The 16,921-nt window shown below is 38.0% G+C and overlaps 2 protein-coding genes across 6 annotated transcripts; both read right to left on the reverse strand.

Moving 5' to 3' along the window:
* Nucleotides 1-1,608: 1,608 nt before the first annotated feature.
* On the reverse strand, nt 1,609-2,799 carry nudt7 (nudix (nucleoside diphosphate linked moiety X)-type motif 7). 2 transcript variants are annotated; one of them, XM_038300068.1, is made up of 4 exons: nt 2,705-2,799; nt 2,422-2,628; nt 2,177-2,335; nt 1,609-2,101 (listed from the first exon to the last, which is right to left on the reverse strand). In XM_038300068.1, the coding sequence occupies exons 2-4, from the start codon at nt 2,590-2,592 to the stop codon at nt 1,748-1,750; spliced, it is 684 nt and encodes a 227-aa protein (XP_038155996.1). In that variant the 5' UTR covers nt 2,593-2,628; nt 2,705-2,799; the 3' UTR covers nt 1,609-1,747. The 2 variants fall into 2 exon arrangements, with proteins under 2 accessions (XP_038155996.1, XP_038155995.1); XM_038300067.1 differs by lacking the exon at nt 2,705-2,799 and having other exon boundaries at nt 2,422-2,698.
* Nucleotides 2,800-4,496: 1,697 nt separating this feature from the next.
* On the reverse strand, nt 4,497-15,868 carry hprt1l (hypoxanthine phosphoribosyltransferase 1, like). 4 transcript variants are annotated; one of them, XM_038300031.1, is made up of 9 exons: nt 15,505-15,868; nt 15,235-15,341; nt 12,915-13,120; nt 12,648-12,713; nt 12,545-12,562; nt 12,176-12,258; nt 8,708-8,754; nt 8,182-8,258; nt 4,497-4,997 (listed from the first exon to the last, which is right to left on the reverse strand). In XM_038300031.1, exons 2-9 carry the CDS (start codon nt 15,251-15,253, stop codon nt 4,950-4,952), a joined length of 564 nt encoding a protein of 187 aa, XP_038155959.1. In that variant the 5' UTR covers nt 15,254-15,341; nt 15,505-15,868; the 3' UTR covers nt 4,497-4,949. The 4 variants fall into 4 exon arrangements, with proteins under 4 accessions (XP_038155959.1, XP_038155960.1, XP_038155956.1 ...); XM_038300032.1 differs by having other exon boundaries at nt 15,423-15,868; XM_038300028.1 differs by having other exon boundaries at nt 12,915-13,098; nt 15,505-15,864.
* Between the last annotated feature and the right edge of the window lie 1,053 nt (nt 15,869-16,921).

Here is a 16,921-nt window from a genome sequence, read left to right on the forward strand (position 1 = left end):
AAAACGTCCTGGTGTTGGTGTGCTTGTCAACATTCGTTGATGTGAAACGCTCGATCAAAAGGGGCAGCCATGATAAGGTAACCGTTTGCCAATAGTGTGAGCTGTATCTTGTGCATAACCGATTTGCTCACTTCTCCTAGTTTGCTTTCTACTTCACATCCTTCGACGGTTCTGTTGTATCGGTTTCGTGTAGCTTGAGCTTTAGTATCTTAGCCTTAAGACCCTGCAGTAAGGATAAAGGTCAACCCAGCGTGTTATACATTTGAACTATTATTAAACATGTTCTTTGCCTTTGTCTGGACATTTGTATACTCTTCTGTTTATATCTGTAATCCTGCTGCTACATTAAATGAATTAATAAAAATCTAAATGTCCTATTTTCTTTTGTTCACCCTATATGATCTATCCCAGATGCATTTTACTGTTATTAACAACTCTCCATTAGCTTTGTTGGAAATAATTTATTGTGAAAATAAATTACTGTCCCAGAAATCAGATCCTTTTTAGGGCAATTGTGTTTAAAACAAAGAGATGGATCAGTTTGTGAAAGCATTTATCTTCAAAGATCGGTCAGGTTTCCCAAAGATTAAGCAGAGGCAGAGCTAAAAGTTGAAACTGTAGCCTTAAAAGCTGGAGTTGGAAACCTGAGTTCAATAATGACCCTGAATCCAAGGACAACTTATATCTTGGTTTTCTTAAATAAATTACTTGAAGAGGTCATATGCCAAAGAAGAAATCCCCCTGAATTAAATGTTTCAACCAGATAAATACCCAAAGTATACTAGTAGGTGAACAGCAGCAGCTTCCCAGCTCTAACCTTGGATTTACTCAACCAGAAACTGATTGATGGCCTGCTGGTTCTAAAACAAAGCCAAGAAGATCAGGACTATGGTGTCATTGTCCTGGAGCGGTCCGTTACATACAGATCTGGTCGGAACCAAAATACTAAATATTAAGTATTTATAGATTTATACTATAAATGATTCCAACAGCTTAATATGGCTTCTATTGCTTCGATCAACTATTGGGTTTGCTTTTGAATATTGTGCAGTTTTTGAAATGTATGAGTTTATGACAAAAATAATAAATATTTTTCCTTTAATCGGATTGCGAAAGGAAATTTAGTTATTGAATTTAAACCAGGTGAAACTGAAATCTTTCCAATCAAGTTCTGGATGGAGCATATTAATGGACGTATTTTTTACAATTCTGGTAAAGGTACTCGTGAAAGTAGGTCACTCTGTCAGCCAAAGGTATGCTATAAAACCTATACTTCATTTAACTATTAATCGATTATGAAATTAGTTGGCTTTTATTTCAATAATTAATCTTAATAGTTTCAGCCCTTATTGGTGTATGCATATATATGATAGAGGTAAAGAAAACAATCTGATGAGCTTTAAAATATGTTGTCTGTTGTCCATCTAAAGCTGCTTGCATGTTCCAGTGTTCACTCATCCTAGTTAAGTCATCAACCCACATGAGCTTAACTACATCAGTGTGTGTTTTAAGAACTTTTTTTGTGAAGTGAACCATTAAAAATCCATGCTTCTGCATCCAACTCATTTTAGTGTTTGTCACTGAAACAAAAAAAAGTGGACTCCAATCTTAAAATCTGAAAGTATTGAGATATTTACTAGTGACAGTAGAAGCACAAATCAGTTTTACCTTCATTTTAAACATATTGCTTAAACGTTGTCTTTCACATTTCACCCTGGATACAACAGTTCAGGACAATCACAGCTGCTCAAAGTTTACTCAGTCTTTTATGCAGAATCTTCTTGAAAAAGGTGAAAGGATCCAAAATATCAAAACCAACATCAAACTCAGGTTTTTTCTTTAGAGCAAGAGCACCCACCAACGTTGCCAACATTGCTGTCAGCCCCCATATGTGATACTGGTTCCCTGAAGCAGGATCTCTGAAGTAAAATGAGTGCAATGGTCCAGTCACCCCGGCAACACCGTGGGTAGCATAGTGATCCTTCTCTCTGGTGAAAAGGTCCAGGGGAACCGCAAACACAGCACTGACCTCTGATGGGTTTAGGGCTGGAATAAATGTTTCCTCTATGAAACCGACCACAGGGCTCACCAATAGGCCTTTCTGTTGAAAAACGTGAAGGTCTGTGAAGAAATGATGGAGCTTAAACTCTGAGAAAAAGTGCATCAAGTACCTTACCTTGCTAAAGACTGGAAACAATGTGCAGACCACCTCAACCTGATCAGGAGGTAGACCTATCTCCTCGTGTGCCTCTCTCAGGGCTGTGTGGACATCATCCTGGTCACTAGGGTCTCTCTTTCCACCGGGAAAACACACCTCACCAGCACCAGTCCTCAACTACAGATGGGAAAGAGAGTCTCAATTAAAGCTCAGAGTGAAAGCCAGCATTTATCCAGCACAGATAGGTCATTTATGTATGTTACCTCCTGTGAGCGTAGAGTGAGTAAGGTGTGAAGCTGACCACCCCTCACAAACAGGGGGATCAGCACTGAGGCTTTAGGCAGGACGGGGAGATACGAGAATTTCTCTCCAATGTCAAACTGCTTTAATGTGGCTACTGCCTCCTCTTTTAGAAGCATAGTTGTGCCATACATTAAAACTTTACGAATTGTCACGATTTTTTTCAATTTCTGTAACACAGAAAACATGCCCTTCTATGTTTATTTTTCATAAAAAAAAATCAAAGGAGAGAAGGTAGTGATTTACCTCACAGGCAACTTTTGTTCATGGTAGAAGATAGCAACGAAAAGTAATCCCGGAAGGTGATCCAGAAGCTATGTGTGCGTAGTTAACGGTAATTGGTTCTTTTTCCGAAAGACCAGCCTTATTCTTATACAAGCAACCAACCAAGGAAAGGTACGGTGCTGACGTCACCAATTGATAGAAACCAATGGAATTAGAGCACACTGGTACTAGGTCGACGCCGCATCTTGGAAAAAAAAAAGGAAAACGCATGAGCGGCCACCATATTGTGGGTGGCAAATGCTCACGAACAAACCATGAGGCGCTTTTATATGAAACTAAAAGAAACAAATACATATAACAAGGGAATTAGATAGATTTGAAGCAGAGAAATACTTGCCAACCAATGATTTATTTAAACTATAAAAATGGAACGCTTATTTTAAAGGAAAAATAAATATATTAGAGAACTGCCTCGCTCCATCAGCAGGTGTGTCCGAGTTTAACTGCGTCTAGCCTAGACTGTGGATGAGAGCCTACGGCTTTATTGTTTTCTAAGTGTTTTAGTGTGTATTTTCCACCAGTAAGTTCAAAAATAAAAACGTGATTCCAGTCAACCCGTTCAGTTGCAGACAGCTCATCAAAACACGCATAAACTCTCGTCCACGAGGCGCTGCTCATCTCGAACGCACCAAACATCATCACTCAGTTGTCAATTCTGCTGAGCCAATAGGTACGGAAGGAACACAGGCCCATGGAGAACATTTTTTCAGTCTGATTGCAAAAAAAAAATAATTTTATATACCGTATATATATATATATATATATATATATATATATATATATATATATATATATATATAACCTTTTATTTATTAAATGAAAACTTTTGGTCAAAACTTTTTCTTTAGTTAACATCAGCTTATGCTATTAGTGTAATTATATATTTATCTTACTTTAAAAGTTATTTTCGGTCACTTTTTTAAATATAAACACAACTCCATAAAATTTAGCTCAATACTTTTTTAATAACAATAAAAGGTCATTTACATTTGTTTTGTATCAGCTTAGTAGTTGGCCACTGCATGTAATTGCTGAGTCTAGGGAAACAGAACAGACAGAAGGAGCTTTAAATGTACTTCAAATTTCATTAATTTACACTGAAAGAATATATTTTAATCCAAGTTTTTGTTATTCTGCTCAGTTTTAAAGTAGTTCATAATAAATCCGTCTATCCACTCATCTCCCTTGCTGCTCTCTGCATAGTTCATGTTTTGCTGCTGGAAGTATACTCAAACAGGGAGTTAAAGCTTTATTACTAATTGATCTTGTGAACAGCCACCGACCCTACGCACTCAGCCAAATTAGTTTAAAAATGGAATAAGGATTCTGGTCTGATGATCTCATCTCCAATCTTTCTCAGAAAATTTGTTGGCAGAGCTTAAATGATCTGTGTAAGAAACGCAGGCAACACAGTTCTGGGAATTGGATCAAATTCAATCAAACTGTTATGACAAGATGGAGGAAGGTCATGCAGAACATCTGACCTAAATCATAGTCCAAGAGGTCATTTGGCAAAATAGTAAGAAAATACATGTATGTTAGCCTCTATTTGAAAGCTGAAATAATGTAGCTAATTTGAGCATCATAAAGCTAGAAAAAATCCTATTTATTGGTAGTCTTAGTCTTTTACACAGTGTATCTACCGTTAACTTTATAATAGACAAAATATAAATAAAGTGAACACAGAGTCACACATTTAGCTCAGAAAATGGGAACCTGGGGACTAAAAAAAAAAAAATGACAGAAGCAAGGATTCATGGTTTAATTAGAGTTGTATTGCTGTAAACTGGTCCTCAATGGATACATCAACCACTAAATAACAAATATAATATTGCAAATAAATGTATGTAAGATTTTTTTAGTATTAATTGAAACAACAAAAAACTCTCTGGTTAAAGGGTACAAACAGCTCACTGAGCATAGAGCCTGAGAGATTTAAGACAATATTTCCTCTTCCTTACTAAAACACAACTTAAATTCTTAAATAAGAGAAATAATTAAAATTTAACAAAAATATATACATATTTACTCCCAGTTTTTAATAAAGTCAGGGAGAAACTTTCTTCTTCAGGTCCGTAACCAACCACAGATAACATGTGGATTGTCATGTAGAAAAATAAATAAGATCCAAAAACACAATAAAGCTAAGCAGGGCCCATCACAGTGGTCCAAGTCTTCAGGGCGTCACATCAGCCACGCTTTGAACTCATACTTTGTACTTCTCCTTGGCTTGATCATTCAGTATACAGATATGCTGCAAAAAACAAAACAAAAAAAACATCACAACAAATGGAAATAGTCTGGAGAGAGTTCCTGCTTATTTTCAATCATTTCAAAAAATGTTATATTTACATATTTTCAATCAGTTTCCATTAAAATATTTTCTCACACCTTTAGCCTGTAGTCCTATCAGGTATCATGTGTGTACCATTAATTAACAGCATGTATTTAAACTACTTTGATGAAAACAGTGAACATATGAAAGTATTTCACTTCATCAGCTTGTGATTCCCCTCCAACAGGCGTCCTTGACTGCATCCATCGCAGCACTCTCAATGTCATTCAGCTGTCCGACCTATGAATTTCTCCATTTGCTAATATTACACCACTTCGCTGTTTTAGACTGCAGCCTCATTGAAAAAGGAGGCAGCAATAGAGCCTTGATCTAGAGGCAGACTTCCTAAGCAGCACAGGGACTGTTGTGCAATCCTATCAGAGAGAATGTGACTTTGTGAGACATTAACTATAAAAGCAACTCAAAACTAAACGAAGGGTTATTAAAGCTTCTTTGTGTACAGATTGATGCCCGGTGGTTATTTAGCGGCAACATTTTTATGTTAATAACAGCAAAGTTAATTTTATTTTGTACTGAAATGACTTAAAATGTCTTTAAATTTCAGTTTTTGATGAACTACAGCCGATATGAAAGGATTGCTACTACAGCCAATATACATAGTGAACTAATGACTGCTCACATAATATGGGCCTTATCTCTTAGAGCTGTAGGCTGTTACTTAAGATCCGGATTACTCAGACTTATAGTAAATACAGTGGAGGAGTGGAGCAGTGATCAAATGTAAAGAGTGTGGGAGAAAAAACATGGTGCAAAAACAAAAAAAATCACATTGATATGGAAGTTCAGAGCATTATATATGTATGGTGTGAATATGCAAAGTTTTGGGTTTGTGTTATCAGTGTGATGCAGATTAAGTGACATGATTAAGAGTTTTCTCAACAGTTCAATAGTCTGATGGCAACGGGGAAGAAGCGGTTACAGAATCTGTTGGACCTGCATTAAATACTGTGAAGCTTCTTCCCAGAGGGCAGCAGGGAGAACAGTCCATGGTGGGGCTGTGAGGGGTCATTGATGATGTTACAGGCTTGGGACACGATTAAATGTCTTTTATGGAGGGAAGAGGAGCCCCGAAGATCCTCTCTGCTGTTCATACTACTCTTCTAACCTACTTCCTATCTGAGGTGCTACAGCCTCCACACCACACAGTGTCAGAACGCTCTCTATGGTGCTTCTGTGGAAGGTGGTGAGGATGGGTGGGGGCAGGTGGGCTCTCCTCATCCTCCGCAGGAAGTACAAGCGCATTTGTGCCGTTCTGATCAGTGAGGTGGTGTTTACAGTCCAGGTGAGGGTGTCTGTGATGTGCACCCCCAGCAATTTGGTGCTGCTGACCATCTTTACAGCTGAGCTGTTGATGAGCAGTGCAGTGTGGTTAGGCCGGTTCTTCCTGAAGTCCAAGAGGATCTCCTTTATTTTCTCCACATTCAGGATCAGGCTGTTATTTCTGCATCAGCCCATTACCTGCTCCACCTCCTCTCTGTAGGAGCATGGTGTCTTGCGCAAAATGCACAATGTGATTTGTGGTGAACTTGGAGACACAGTCGTGTGTCATTAGAGTGAACAGCAGGGGGCTCAGGACACAGCCCTGAGTGGGGCCTGTGCTTAGGGTGATGAAATCAGAGGTGTTCTATCCGACCCGGACTGACTGAGGTCTGTTGGTGAGGGAGTCAAGAAGCCAATTGCAGAGGGGTGCATTGAAGCCCGGCTGTTCCAGGTTGCCCATCAGATGTTGTGCAATGATGGTGTTGAAAGCTGAACTGAAGTCCAGGAATAGCATCCGCACGTGGGTGTTCTTCTCATGCGGTTGTGCTAGGCTCAGGTGGAGAGCAGCAGAGATGGCGTCCTCAGTGGAGCGGTTTCGTCGGTAGGCAAACTGGAACGGGTCGAATGTTGGCGGCAGACTGGAGATGATGCTTTAAACAGCCTTTCAAAGCACTTCCTCATCATTGGAGTGCGACAGGCTGGTAATCATTTAGTGAGGTGACCTGAGGCTTCTTTGGAACCAGAATGATGGTGGCAGACTTAAAGCATGCTGGCACTATGGATTGCTCCAGTGAGGTGTTAAAAATGTCTGTGAGGACACCCGCCAGCTGTCCTGCACCTTCCTTGTACACCCATCCAGATATGTTATCGGGGCCTGGAGCCTTTCTTGGGTTGACTCTCCACAGAGTTTTCCTCACTTCAGCTATGTCAAGGTTGAGTGCCTCCTCCCCCGGTGTGGAACGGCTTTCACTGCTGGGGTGCTGTTTAGTGCCTAAAACCGAAGAATTTAGTTCATTTAGGAAGTCAGCATTTGCTGCATCTATCGGGGGTGAGGGTGTGTTGTAGTTTGTGTTTGCCCGTATGCCTTTCCACATCCTCCTGGTGTTGCTGGCATCATGGAAGAGATCCTGGATCTTCCAGCTGTGGTTTTGCTTTGATCTGATGGCACGGTTCTAGTTGGTACACTCTGTCCTCAGTGCCTCTCTGTCACCAGACTTGAAAGTCAAGTTCCATGCTTTTAGCGATTTCCAAACCTTCCCATTCATCCAGAGTCGTTGCTTGGCCCGGGTGGTAATGTTCTTTGTGATGCTGACTTCTTCAATGCATGAGCTACATGCTCGTCCCCATTTTCCTTTCCAGTGGTGAGATGGTGGAAAAATTGCAAATGCTCTTTTGGAAAGTAAGCTTGTATGAGCGATGAAAACAGCAACTTTTAAACAGAGCATGCAGGAGGAGAAATGGGCTTCTCCATACTCTAGCACGCCTTTAATAGGCATTCCCTCTTGGGAGTGGTACAGGGTTGTGCATGTGCTTTTTTTTTTTTAAGTGGAGAGGGCGGGTCTTTTCAAAAAGTTGTGAAAATCCTCCACTATACCTTTAAGTCCCATACAATAAGTCTAAGTCTTAAATATTAGGAGCACAAATCTAAATAAAGTATGAAATCTTTGTATTTTTTTGTTTTGACTACAGACTTAAAACTCCAACATGGGTCACTATCTCTTTAAATATGAAAAAAAAATCTAGTATTTCATGTATTCATGCAGTTAAAATGCACAGAAATGGAGCACAGTTAAATCTGGATATCAGTTTTAACATCACTTACACTGAGATCTCTGAAGTACTCATTGTAGTCCAAAGCGTAGCCCACCAGGAAGGCATCCGGTACTTCAAAACCAATGTCTGAAATAAATATAGAAACCCTTACTGACGGTTATTTAAAGAACCATGGCTTCTCTGGTGTAGGGGGGTAAAATGATCAGACATTTAGTCTAATTGACTCTGTAGTGTAGAAACAATCAGTCTCCTACTGCTTCTGCAAGGCTATGATTAAGCTGTCAGTAAGGCATTAGCGGAGTTATAAAAAAAAAAAAAAAACACTTACAGTAACAGCTTTTATTGAGGGGCAATCTTAAAGCGATTATCGCACTGAAACCTAAAAGCCTTACATAATCACAGACTCTGCAAACTGGGTGTAAGCAGCCATGAATTATTATCCAAACATATTTTTTTTCTTAAACAAGCAACTATCTTGCTTTTACTAAAGAACAAAATGTAGGAATGAGCGATAGGCATGAAATGAATGGCATCATTCTGCACTGCTGCATGTAAACAACTAAAGAGATGCTCACAGTCTGGTCTGTAGCCTGAACTCCTCGGCGTCCTCTTCACCAGAAGGCTGGAAAGATAATTAAAAAAAATATTGGGGATGTTAAAAAATAAAAATAAAAAAATACTTTGAGAGACATAAATGTCAGCAGCTGCATTCCATGCATCCAAATCTAAAAATTACCCTGTATCAGGATTAAATCAACCTCTGTGTGCTAAACAGACTTAGCATAATGTGCCCCAACCCTAATAGATTTCTGTTGCTCTTTGATCCACCAATATTATTTTAACATAAAAAAACTGGAATGCTGAACAGGACTAACTTTATTAAGGAAAAAAATGCTATTTAATCCAGGCTTCCTCTATGTAGCAATAATCATTTAATCAGGCCATTACCCAGTTTTGGTGCAGCTGATTTTAATTTCCTGAGCCACGCTGAGGCCATGTTGCTGTTGGAGCTGCAGACTAGCAGTGATGTGGCCAGACTGCCATATAACTCAAATAAAAACAATAGCAGGCTGTATATCCAGCTGAAAAAGACCTGAAGCACACAATCTAACATATTAATTCCAAACGTTGAAATGACGATACCAATGACATTTAACCCACATCTGACTCCTTTCTCTTTTTTTAGATTATTACCACTTCTAGGGGCCTTAGCATCACAGTTACTAAAAATTGATATCATATGTTGGCACTGAGGACAGTTAGAGAACATCTAAGCAGCCAAAGAAGGAAGTGTCTACAGAGTGTAAACATGTGGCACTCAGAATGTAAAAAAAAAAAAAAAAAAAAACAGAGAACAACCATGAGAACAATATCTACAAATGGAGAAAACAGACCAAGATTTCAATAAGTGGCCAGTCTGTTGTACTTACTCCTAGAGGTCACCAAACTCATGAAAATATTACCGACCTGCCTTGGCTGCACTGCAGCTCTAAACACATTAGTTTAGTTAAACGTTTATGATTAACCAAGATGGCAGAAAAAACATGGTTTCCATAGGTCAGCGCTAGGGCAGATCGTTTAGGACGTTAAGTGAGCCACAAAGCCATGGCTGCAGACTCCTGATCTAACAGATGACGACTGTGATCGTATCTCAATACGGCTGCAGCTCAAAACTGACTGTCCCTTCTAGATAACTGTTAAGGTAAATTGTAAAGATGAAATATTGAAATGGTCCAAAAGATGATTTCCAGTCTCTTCTGCCAGTGCATGTAATCATTAAAATATAGATTAATTATTACACTGCAAAAACTGATCTAAACATCTGCCAATTCTTAAAATACATGTATTTCCCCTTAAAATAAGCAGGTAAATAAGATTATCTGTTAAAGGAATCAGTATTTTTGCTCTTAAAATAAGATGATCAGAAATTACCCACTAGAAAAAAAATGAGTGGGAGTTTTTTTTTTTTCTACTTTAATCTAGGGCAGGGACTTTAACACGTTAATTTCGATTAGTTAATCTGAACCTTTTTTATGCATTAAAAAAAAAAACGCAATTAATTGCATGTTCTTATAAAAATACTAAAGTTCCAGCCGGGAACTCTGTACTGTCTGTGTCTCAGGATCACAGGTGTTGGTCCACTGATGAAACGCAGGCTTAAAAACCAGAGCTCCATCCAAAATACCTTTAGATTGGTACGGATACCTAAGTTATGGTGGACGTGCTTCTGCAGTCGCCATAAGAAATCTATTGCTATCCGGTTATGGTGTCATTTTGGTGCCACTGACATGATTGTGCAGTTACCAGTCTGATGATGCAGTGAGGTTGATATGCAACGTTTTAACTCACACCAGGTGATGTGGCTTTTTTAATCCTTGTAGCTATGAATACTTTTTTACCATATTCAGTAGAAGTAACTGATCTATAATGAATTTTCATGGACTCTTTACACTTATAATAACACAATATCAGAGGTTTCTAAATAAAAGTAAATGATTTTAACTTCCAAGAAATATTCGTTGCTGTGCTCATATGATTATTTATTCAATAACTGAGGAGCAACAAGGAATTTTTGAATTCCAAGGTAGGTTCAGTTTGTTGATATATGGTTTTCAATTAAAATGTTAATAATTTTCATTAATTACAGACCTTGTTATTAACTATATTAAATATACTAATTTAAATGTAAATCACCTTATTCTACTGGTAAATGTTCTTACCTATCTGCTCAAATCAAGGAAAAGGACAGTTAAATGAAGAAAATTAGACTATTTCTCTTTTTGTAGTGTTTGCTTTCAGTACAGGGTCTACAGTTACTAGGTCTAGTGAGTGATTACATTATCCCATAGAACCAGGACCGTTTGGACAGCCGTTTTTCCTTCATAAATAAAATAATATATAACTGTTGTTAATTTTAAAGAGGAATACTATTATTTAGGGCTGAAACAATTAATCGTGATTAATCGATTATTTAAATAATAGTCAACTAATTTAGTAATCGTTAAATCGTAAACTGGAGCATAGCGACTCTAAAACATGCTTTTAGCTGACAGATTGACCCACTTAGAGCAGTAATTATACCAAAGCTGGAATATATATATTATATATATATATATATATATATATATATATATATATATATATATATATATAAATAAATATTTTGCATTTAAGATATAAAGAATATTTTTCATCTGTCAATATTCTCAATCCAGAACTTTTAATTTCACCTGGTTTAATTTTTATAAAAAAAATCTTCTTTAAGGAACCTTTGGCTATCCGATTAATCGAAAAAGTAATCAACAGATTATTCGATTTGCAAAATAATCAGAAGTTGCAGCCCTAATATTATTAGCAATGATCTATATCTTGCAAAAAAAAAAAAAAATGAATCCCCTGCATTTCACCCATCTCTTAGGGTTGGAGTGAGCAGCTTGCAGCACCCAGGGAACAATGTGAAGTTATTTCCAACTCTGAGACCCAGAGTGAAAGTTTGAGGTTTAAACCTGCGATCTTTCAGCCTTTCCAGGACACTAATCCCCTGTCCTACATCTCGGCCACGCCTACGCTAAAAAGAAAGCAGACAAATACTTCTTTGAAGCATTGTATAGTTTATAACAGAGACTGACTCATTGGAGAAAAAAAAAGGCAGATCAAGCTCAACCAAATAAGAAGAGAGCTTTTAAATTTTAAAAAACCTGAAGCATTCAGTATAAAACAGCATCAGAAACAACATTAATACGCCTGTTTTCAAACATCCTTGCTCAGAGCATGCCCCATTTTACAAAGCTAGCAGGAAAACATAAGGGAAAAAAAAAAAAGATCCTGTGCTTCTGGAGTGCAGTTTATAGTCTAGCAGATTAACTCTTAAGCTGCTCCCTCCCTCTGTCACATTACATCTCTAATTCAGGTATCCATTAGCTAAGAGCACTATCAGATGTAGATGCACTCTGTAGGAGGACACAGCAGTCAGTTAAAGTTATGGTTTATCATCCAGCTGCCTGCTCTGCCCTGTTTAATACATTGGGGTGCTTCCTACCTACCTCACAACTTTAACCATCTTGGGACTGCATTCACTCAGGAGAGAAAGTAACGTCTGCATCGTCCTTCCCGTCTCTACGATATCCTTTTACAGCGTCAGGAAGTGGTTACAATAAACAGAGACATACATTTGTTAAAACTGGCATTTGACCAATTAATGAACTGAAGAAGGATTTTTTCTGATAAAGCTTAATAAAAGCAAGCAAGCTGAGTGGACACTGATTCAGCCACTCGCTATAGTCTGATAAAACTCTAACGAAAACAATACATGCAAATCAATTAGCAGGTCATTTGAATCCAATAGAACTAATGCAAATGTAAACAAAATTTAGACCTTGTAATATAAAAATCACACCCATACATTATCTTACCTCAACAATTAACACATTCTGTAGGGAAAAAAGCGAAAAAAAAAAATTTGTTAAAATCTGCATCTATCAATAGAAAAGAGTTTGAAGCTTGAAGAAGACTCACCTTTCCTGAAAGGTTGGAAAGCTCGTCTCCTCCAATCACTTTAACGCTGTTGGTTGATTTATCATTCTAGGTGACAAACATATACAAGACACAATGAATCACTACAAGTTTGGGATTTAATTTTCCAAACTCCCTCTAAAACGCTAAATCTTCACATTATGCGCAATGCAGAGGGGAGGTTTCTCATTTATAGATTGCTTTAATTGGTATTTTGCCAACCGCAGTGCATAAGTGGCTCCTGGAAATATAATGAGTAAGGCAGCTTACACAGTAGCTCTTCACTCTAATGAAATCCACTGTCAGCGGGACTGATTTATCGCTGTTGTGGTTGAGCACTTTAATGTAGTCCAGGAGGTCCGCAAAGAACTTGTATCCTCCTTTCAGCACGCACAGAGCCACGATGTGGTGTCCCCCCATGTCCCGGATGATGTCCCGAGCCAGACGCTCTGTCCTGCAGGAAAGAGGTTGGGACGCTGCAGTAGAATGTGGACAAAAACTGACTTAAGGAATCAGGAAATGTGTTTTTAGACCATAGTTCTCAGTAAACCGCGAGGATGAACCAGAGCCAGCAAAAAAAAAAGCTTAGCTGCCTTAAAAGGCCTCTACACTGGAAATGCATTTAAATATTTATTTTTATATAGTTTTGCAGCATATGACCTTTATTATTAGATGAATGATACACAGAAGAGCATACATTGATCATACAAGCTCAGCAGTCTGTTTCACACAGTCTACATCACTAGTATCACAGTAGTATCACTACAACAGGTGCACATTAATACATTAAAAGGAATCTTAATAAGGCAACACAAAAAAGTTACTTATTTAATGCCAATTTATAATTAACTATTTTTATTCATTTTGATTATCATAGCTTACAACTAATAAAAATTTAATAAATAACAGCTGGAGTCTGTGCTTCAGGAGCCACCACAGCCATGTTTTCAGGATAAGCCTGCACTCTGGGTCCCTGAGCAAGACCCTTAACCCCACACTGCTCCCCAGGCACCACACAATAGCAGCCCACTGCTCCCCAAGGGGATGGGTAAGATGCAGAGATACATTTCTCTAATATGAGATCAATTAAGTTCAATTATTATTATCAGGGTAAAGGGTTACAAATGGATTATTAATTATGAGTCAAAAGCATCTTATCTAGCTGGGAAAAAAAAGGACCAGACTGAGTCATTTCGAAATAAAGATCCCAAAACTGAAAGACTCAGAATTCAAGCTACTGGAGGTCCAACGCAAAGTTTCCACAATCAGTGATTATTTTTGGAGTTAATGTCGTCTGCAGATTATAAAAAGATGCAAATTTCATTATTTTTCATGGTTTCACTTGGCTGGATTGACCAGAAAACTGAGACTCTATGAGGGATTGTCACAGGCATCAAACCCCTGAATCCAGACAAGCTAAAAAAAAATCATTGCAGCAGCACTGCTGCAAATAATTCATTTCAAGCAAGTACTGAGAGCAGATTCTGAACAAAGACATAACTTTTAGAAGGTTCTCATTTTAAAAATAATTTTTATTGCTCTAAAGAAATCCTGAACATTTCTTAGAAACCAACACAGGTTTTCATAAACTGTGTGTTAATAATCAAGGAAAATGTCACCTAAATATAAAACTGGCTTTCTTAGTTAAATAACATGCTGCTGTCATTTTGCACATCTCTGATTTTGCTGTTATTTTCAAATATTCATTAATGTAAAAATGTCCATATTTATTCTCCAGGTGCACAGTATTTATATTGTTAAAACACTTTCAAATAGAGCATTTAATTTGTTTCTTTTTTAACACTTAGACTTCCTTTATTGTCATTACACAAAAAACACAAGGTGAATCTTGAGAACGAAATGTCGATTACTCTGCTACCAGTGTAACAGAGCTAAGACCTTATTCCTGCACAATAAATATGTTTTCTATGAGTAAGAGCTAGCTATATACAGGGAAAGAGTATATATATATACACATATATATTGCACTGAGTTATTGAAGAAGTAACATCAATAAATAAATATTGCACTGAGTTATTGAATATTGCACAGAAGAGTTATTGAAAATGAAACATTAAATTGAAGACAAAACTAAACTAAGGTGGGTGTATTGTCCATGCCCATGGGGGGAGGAGTGTTATGTAGCGTTAAGCAGTCTGATGGCCAGGCAGAAGAAACTGTTCAGTAGTCTGGTCGCTCTGCAGAACATGCTGCGAAACCTACTATGTTATTCTTATACATTTCTTATACATTTTTCTAAGGTCCGCTTTTATGTGATCACTTTTTCTATCATCTTTTTGCTTCTCTAAGCACCAGAATTTCCCCACTGTGGGACAATAAATGGATTTTCTATTCTATTCTATTCTACTCTGTGATTAATCTGTGAGTTGCACACTCAGAATTTTAACTGGGATAAAAAAACTTTTTTTTTTTCTGCATGCAAACAAGCATTGGCAACATCAGGACAACCCGTAGAAGAGATAATTAACAATCAGACTCTTCTGGCTGTGATAAATCCAGATGTCTGCAGTATAAACTGAAAGCACAGACAAACTAAAGGTGTTTCCCATTGAGCTGTTGATTGCTTCACCTGTCCATGATGAGTCCATGGGGGATGATCACCTTGTCCAGGTCGCTCTCGTAATGTCTGGGCACACAGAAGAGGTCTAGATCATGTCCTTCCTCATCATCCGGGATCTGAGACGATAAGAAGCTCGATTAGTCAGAGAAAATGTAATAAATGTGCGAATCTGCAGCAGAGCAGATTAACGGAGGCACCTGTAGGGCCTTCATTCGGTAGCAGCTCATAAACCACACCCAGAACAAGTTCCCAGAGCTCCGCTCAGAGCTGCAGCCTCACCTCCAGGTATGAAGCCATGTTCAGGGCGCTCCTCCGTTCCACTCAGAGGCAGAGATTTATCCTGGGAGTCATGCGGCGCTCCTTAAAAGAGGAGGAAAGGAGGAGCCTCCCTGAGCTGCATCCTTCCTTCACCTCCGCTTCTGGTCGCGTCGCTCCTCTGCCTCCCAGTCTGGGTTTAAGCCCTCTACGTCAGAATCCAGTTTACCTGCCCAATAATCTGATTTCTGCGACACGACCACGGATTAAATGCGCTACGTTGGCGCTCGTGGCCCTGCGGGCGATTTAGGGGGGCTGTAGCGGAGGAGCTGCGCGTTATGAAGCTGAGAGGAAGGAATGACGCAGTAAAAATAAAACCGAGAAAATGAAGTGTTCACTGAAGTGGCTTTATGTTCTCAGGCTGTTCAACCAAAAGTAAATCCCGGAAATGTCTCATAGCTAACTTGCATAAAAAAAAAATCCGCCTCTGCGATTTAGAAATTTGTTCAAAGCTGCGCAGGGGCGCCGCCAGGAATTTGGGGCCTCATGAAAGACATTGATATTGCCCCCCCACCTCAATTAAAAAAAGAAAAAAAAAGAGTTAAGCTTTAAAACTGTTATAAAGATGGATCGAAGAGCATGATTATTTACTGTACGATTTTAACATATTCAAATTATCCTTAGATGAAAAAGTTATATACTTTAACTTAAAACTTCCCATAAAAAAATCTTACTCCCAAACTAACAGGTTATTTAGAAAGAAAATAGGTTTTGGATTTTGAAAATATAATCTATTTTGTTTTGCTATAAATTTAAACAAAGGACAGATTATTTTTATGCTGTTCCTAAGAATTTTTAATTCAAATATACATATGACCATAATGGTCAATATATGCTTCGTTTCGCTGTTTAATCCTGAAAGATCAGGGAGAACACAAAGATAATTCATTTTACTGTAGGATTTTCTTTTTAGATTTGAAAAACATTTATCTGCTTTTGGGAACCCCTTAGTCAAGGGCCCTTGGCATCTTCCTAACTCCCCCCCATACAGTGCCCCTGAAGCTGCCTAAAAAACTTAAAAATTAATCTTTGTAATAATTTTATGTTTCCAAGACTGATTTGAAAGTACTTTTTTTTTATTTCTTTTTTTTCTCCCAAAAGCCTGAAAAATATTTAATTCTAAAATAAATAGGCTAAAATAATAAGTAAATAGGCAACTGCTCAGAGAAGTATCAGATAGGGGTTTTCTTTTGCTTCTTTAGTTTCCCTTACAGAGAATTTCTGCCCCTATTGATAAAAAGGAGAGTGTTATTTCAAACGTAGTACGTCGTACGTACTTGTAGATATTTCCTGGTTTTTAATTGGCTAAAGTGTCTACACAGAATTACGGGTGCCATTCATGCGGGATTCTTGATGGTTAAACCTATAAATTGTTTAGTTA

The sequence above is a fragment of the Cyprinodon tularosa genome, unplaced genomic scaffold, assembly GCF_016077235.1.
Source record: "Cyprinodon tularosa strain WSP-4 unplaced genomic scaffold, ASM1607723v1 ctg44, whole genome shotgun sequence".
Lineage (NCBI taxonomy): Eukaryota > Metazoa > Chordata > Actinopteri > Cyprinodontiformes > Cyprinodontidae > Cyprinodon > Cyprinodon tularosa.

Bases quoted from the DNA above. Each gene is read 5' to 3' on its own strand.
- hprt1l (XM_038300028.1), bottom strand. The intron at 12,714-12,914 runs GTAAGCTGCCTT...TTTGTCACCTAG, and splicing joins TTAGAGTGAAGAGCTACTGT to AATGATAAATCAACCAACAG. The intron at 4,998-8,181 runs GTAAGTGATGTT...TGTTTTTTGCAG, and splicing joins AGTACTTCAGAGATCTCAGT to CATATCTGTATACTGAATGA.
- nudt7 (XM_038300067.1), bottom strand. From the start codon at position 2,646: ATGTTTTCTGTGTTACAGAAATTGAAAAAAATCGTGACAATTCGTAAA. The intron at 2,336-2,421 runs GTAACATACATA...TCCCATCTGTAG, and splicing joins TCACTCTACGCTCACAGGAG to TTGAGGACTGGTGCTGGTGA. The intron at 2,102-2,176 runs GTAAGGTACTTG...GTTTTTCAACAG, and splicing joins TGTTTCCAGTCTTTAGCAAG to AAAGGCCTATTGGTGAGCCC.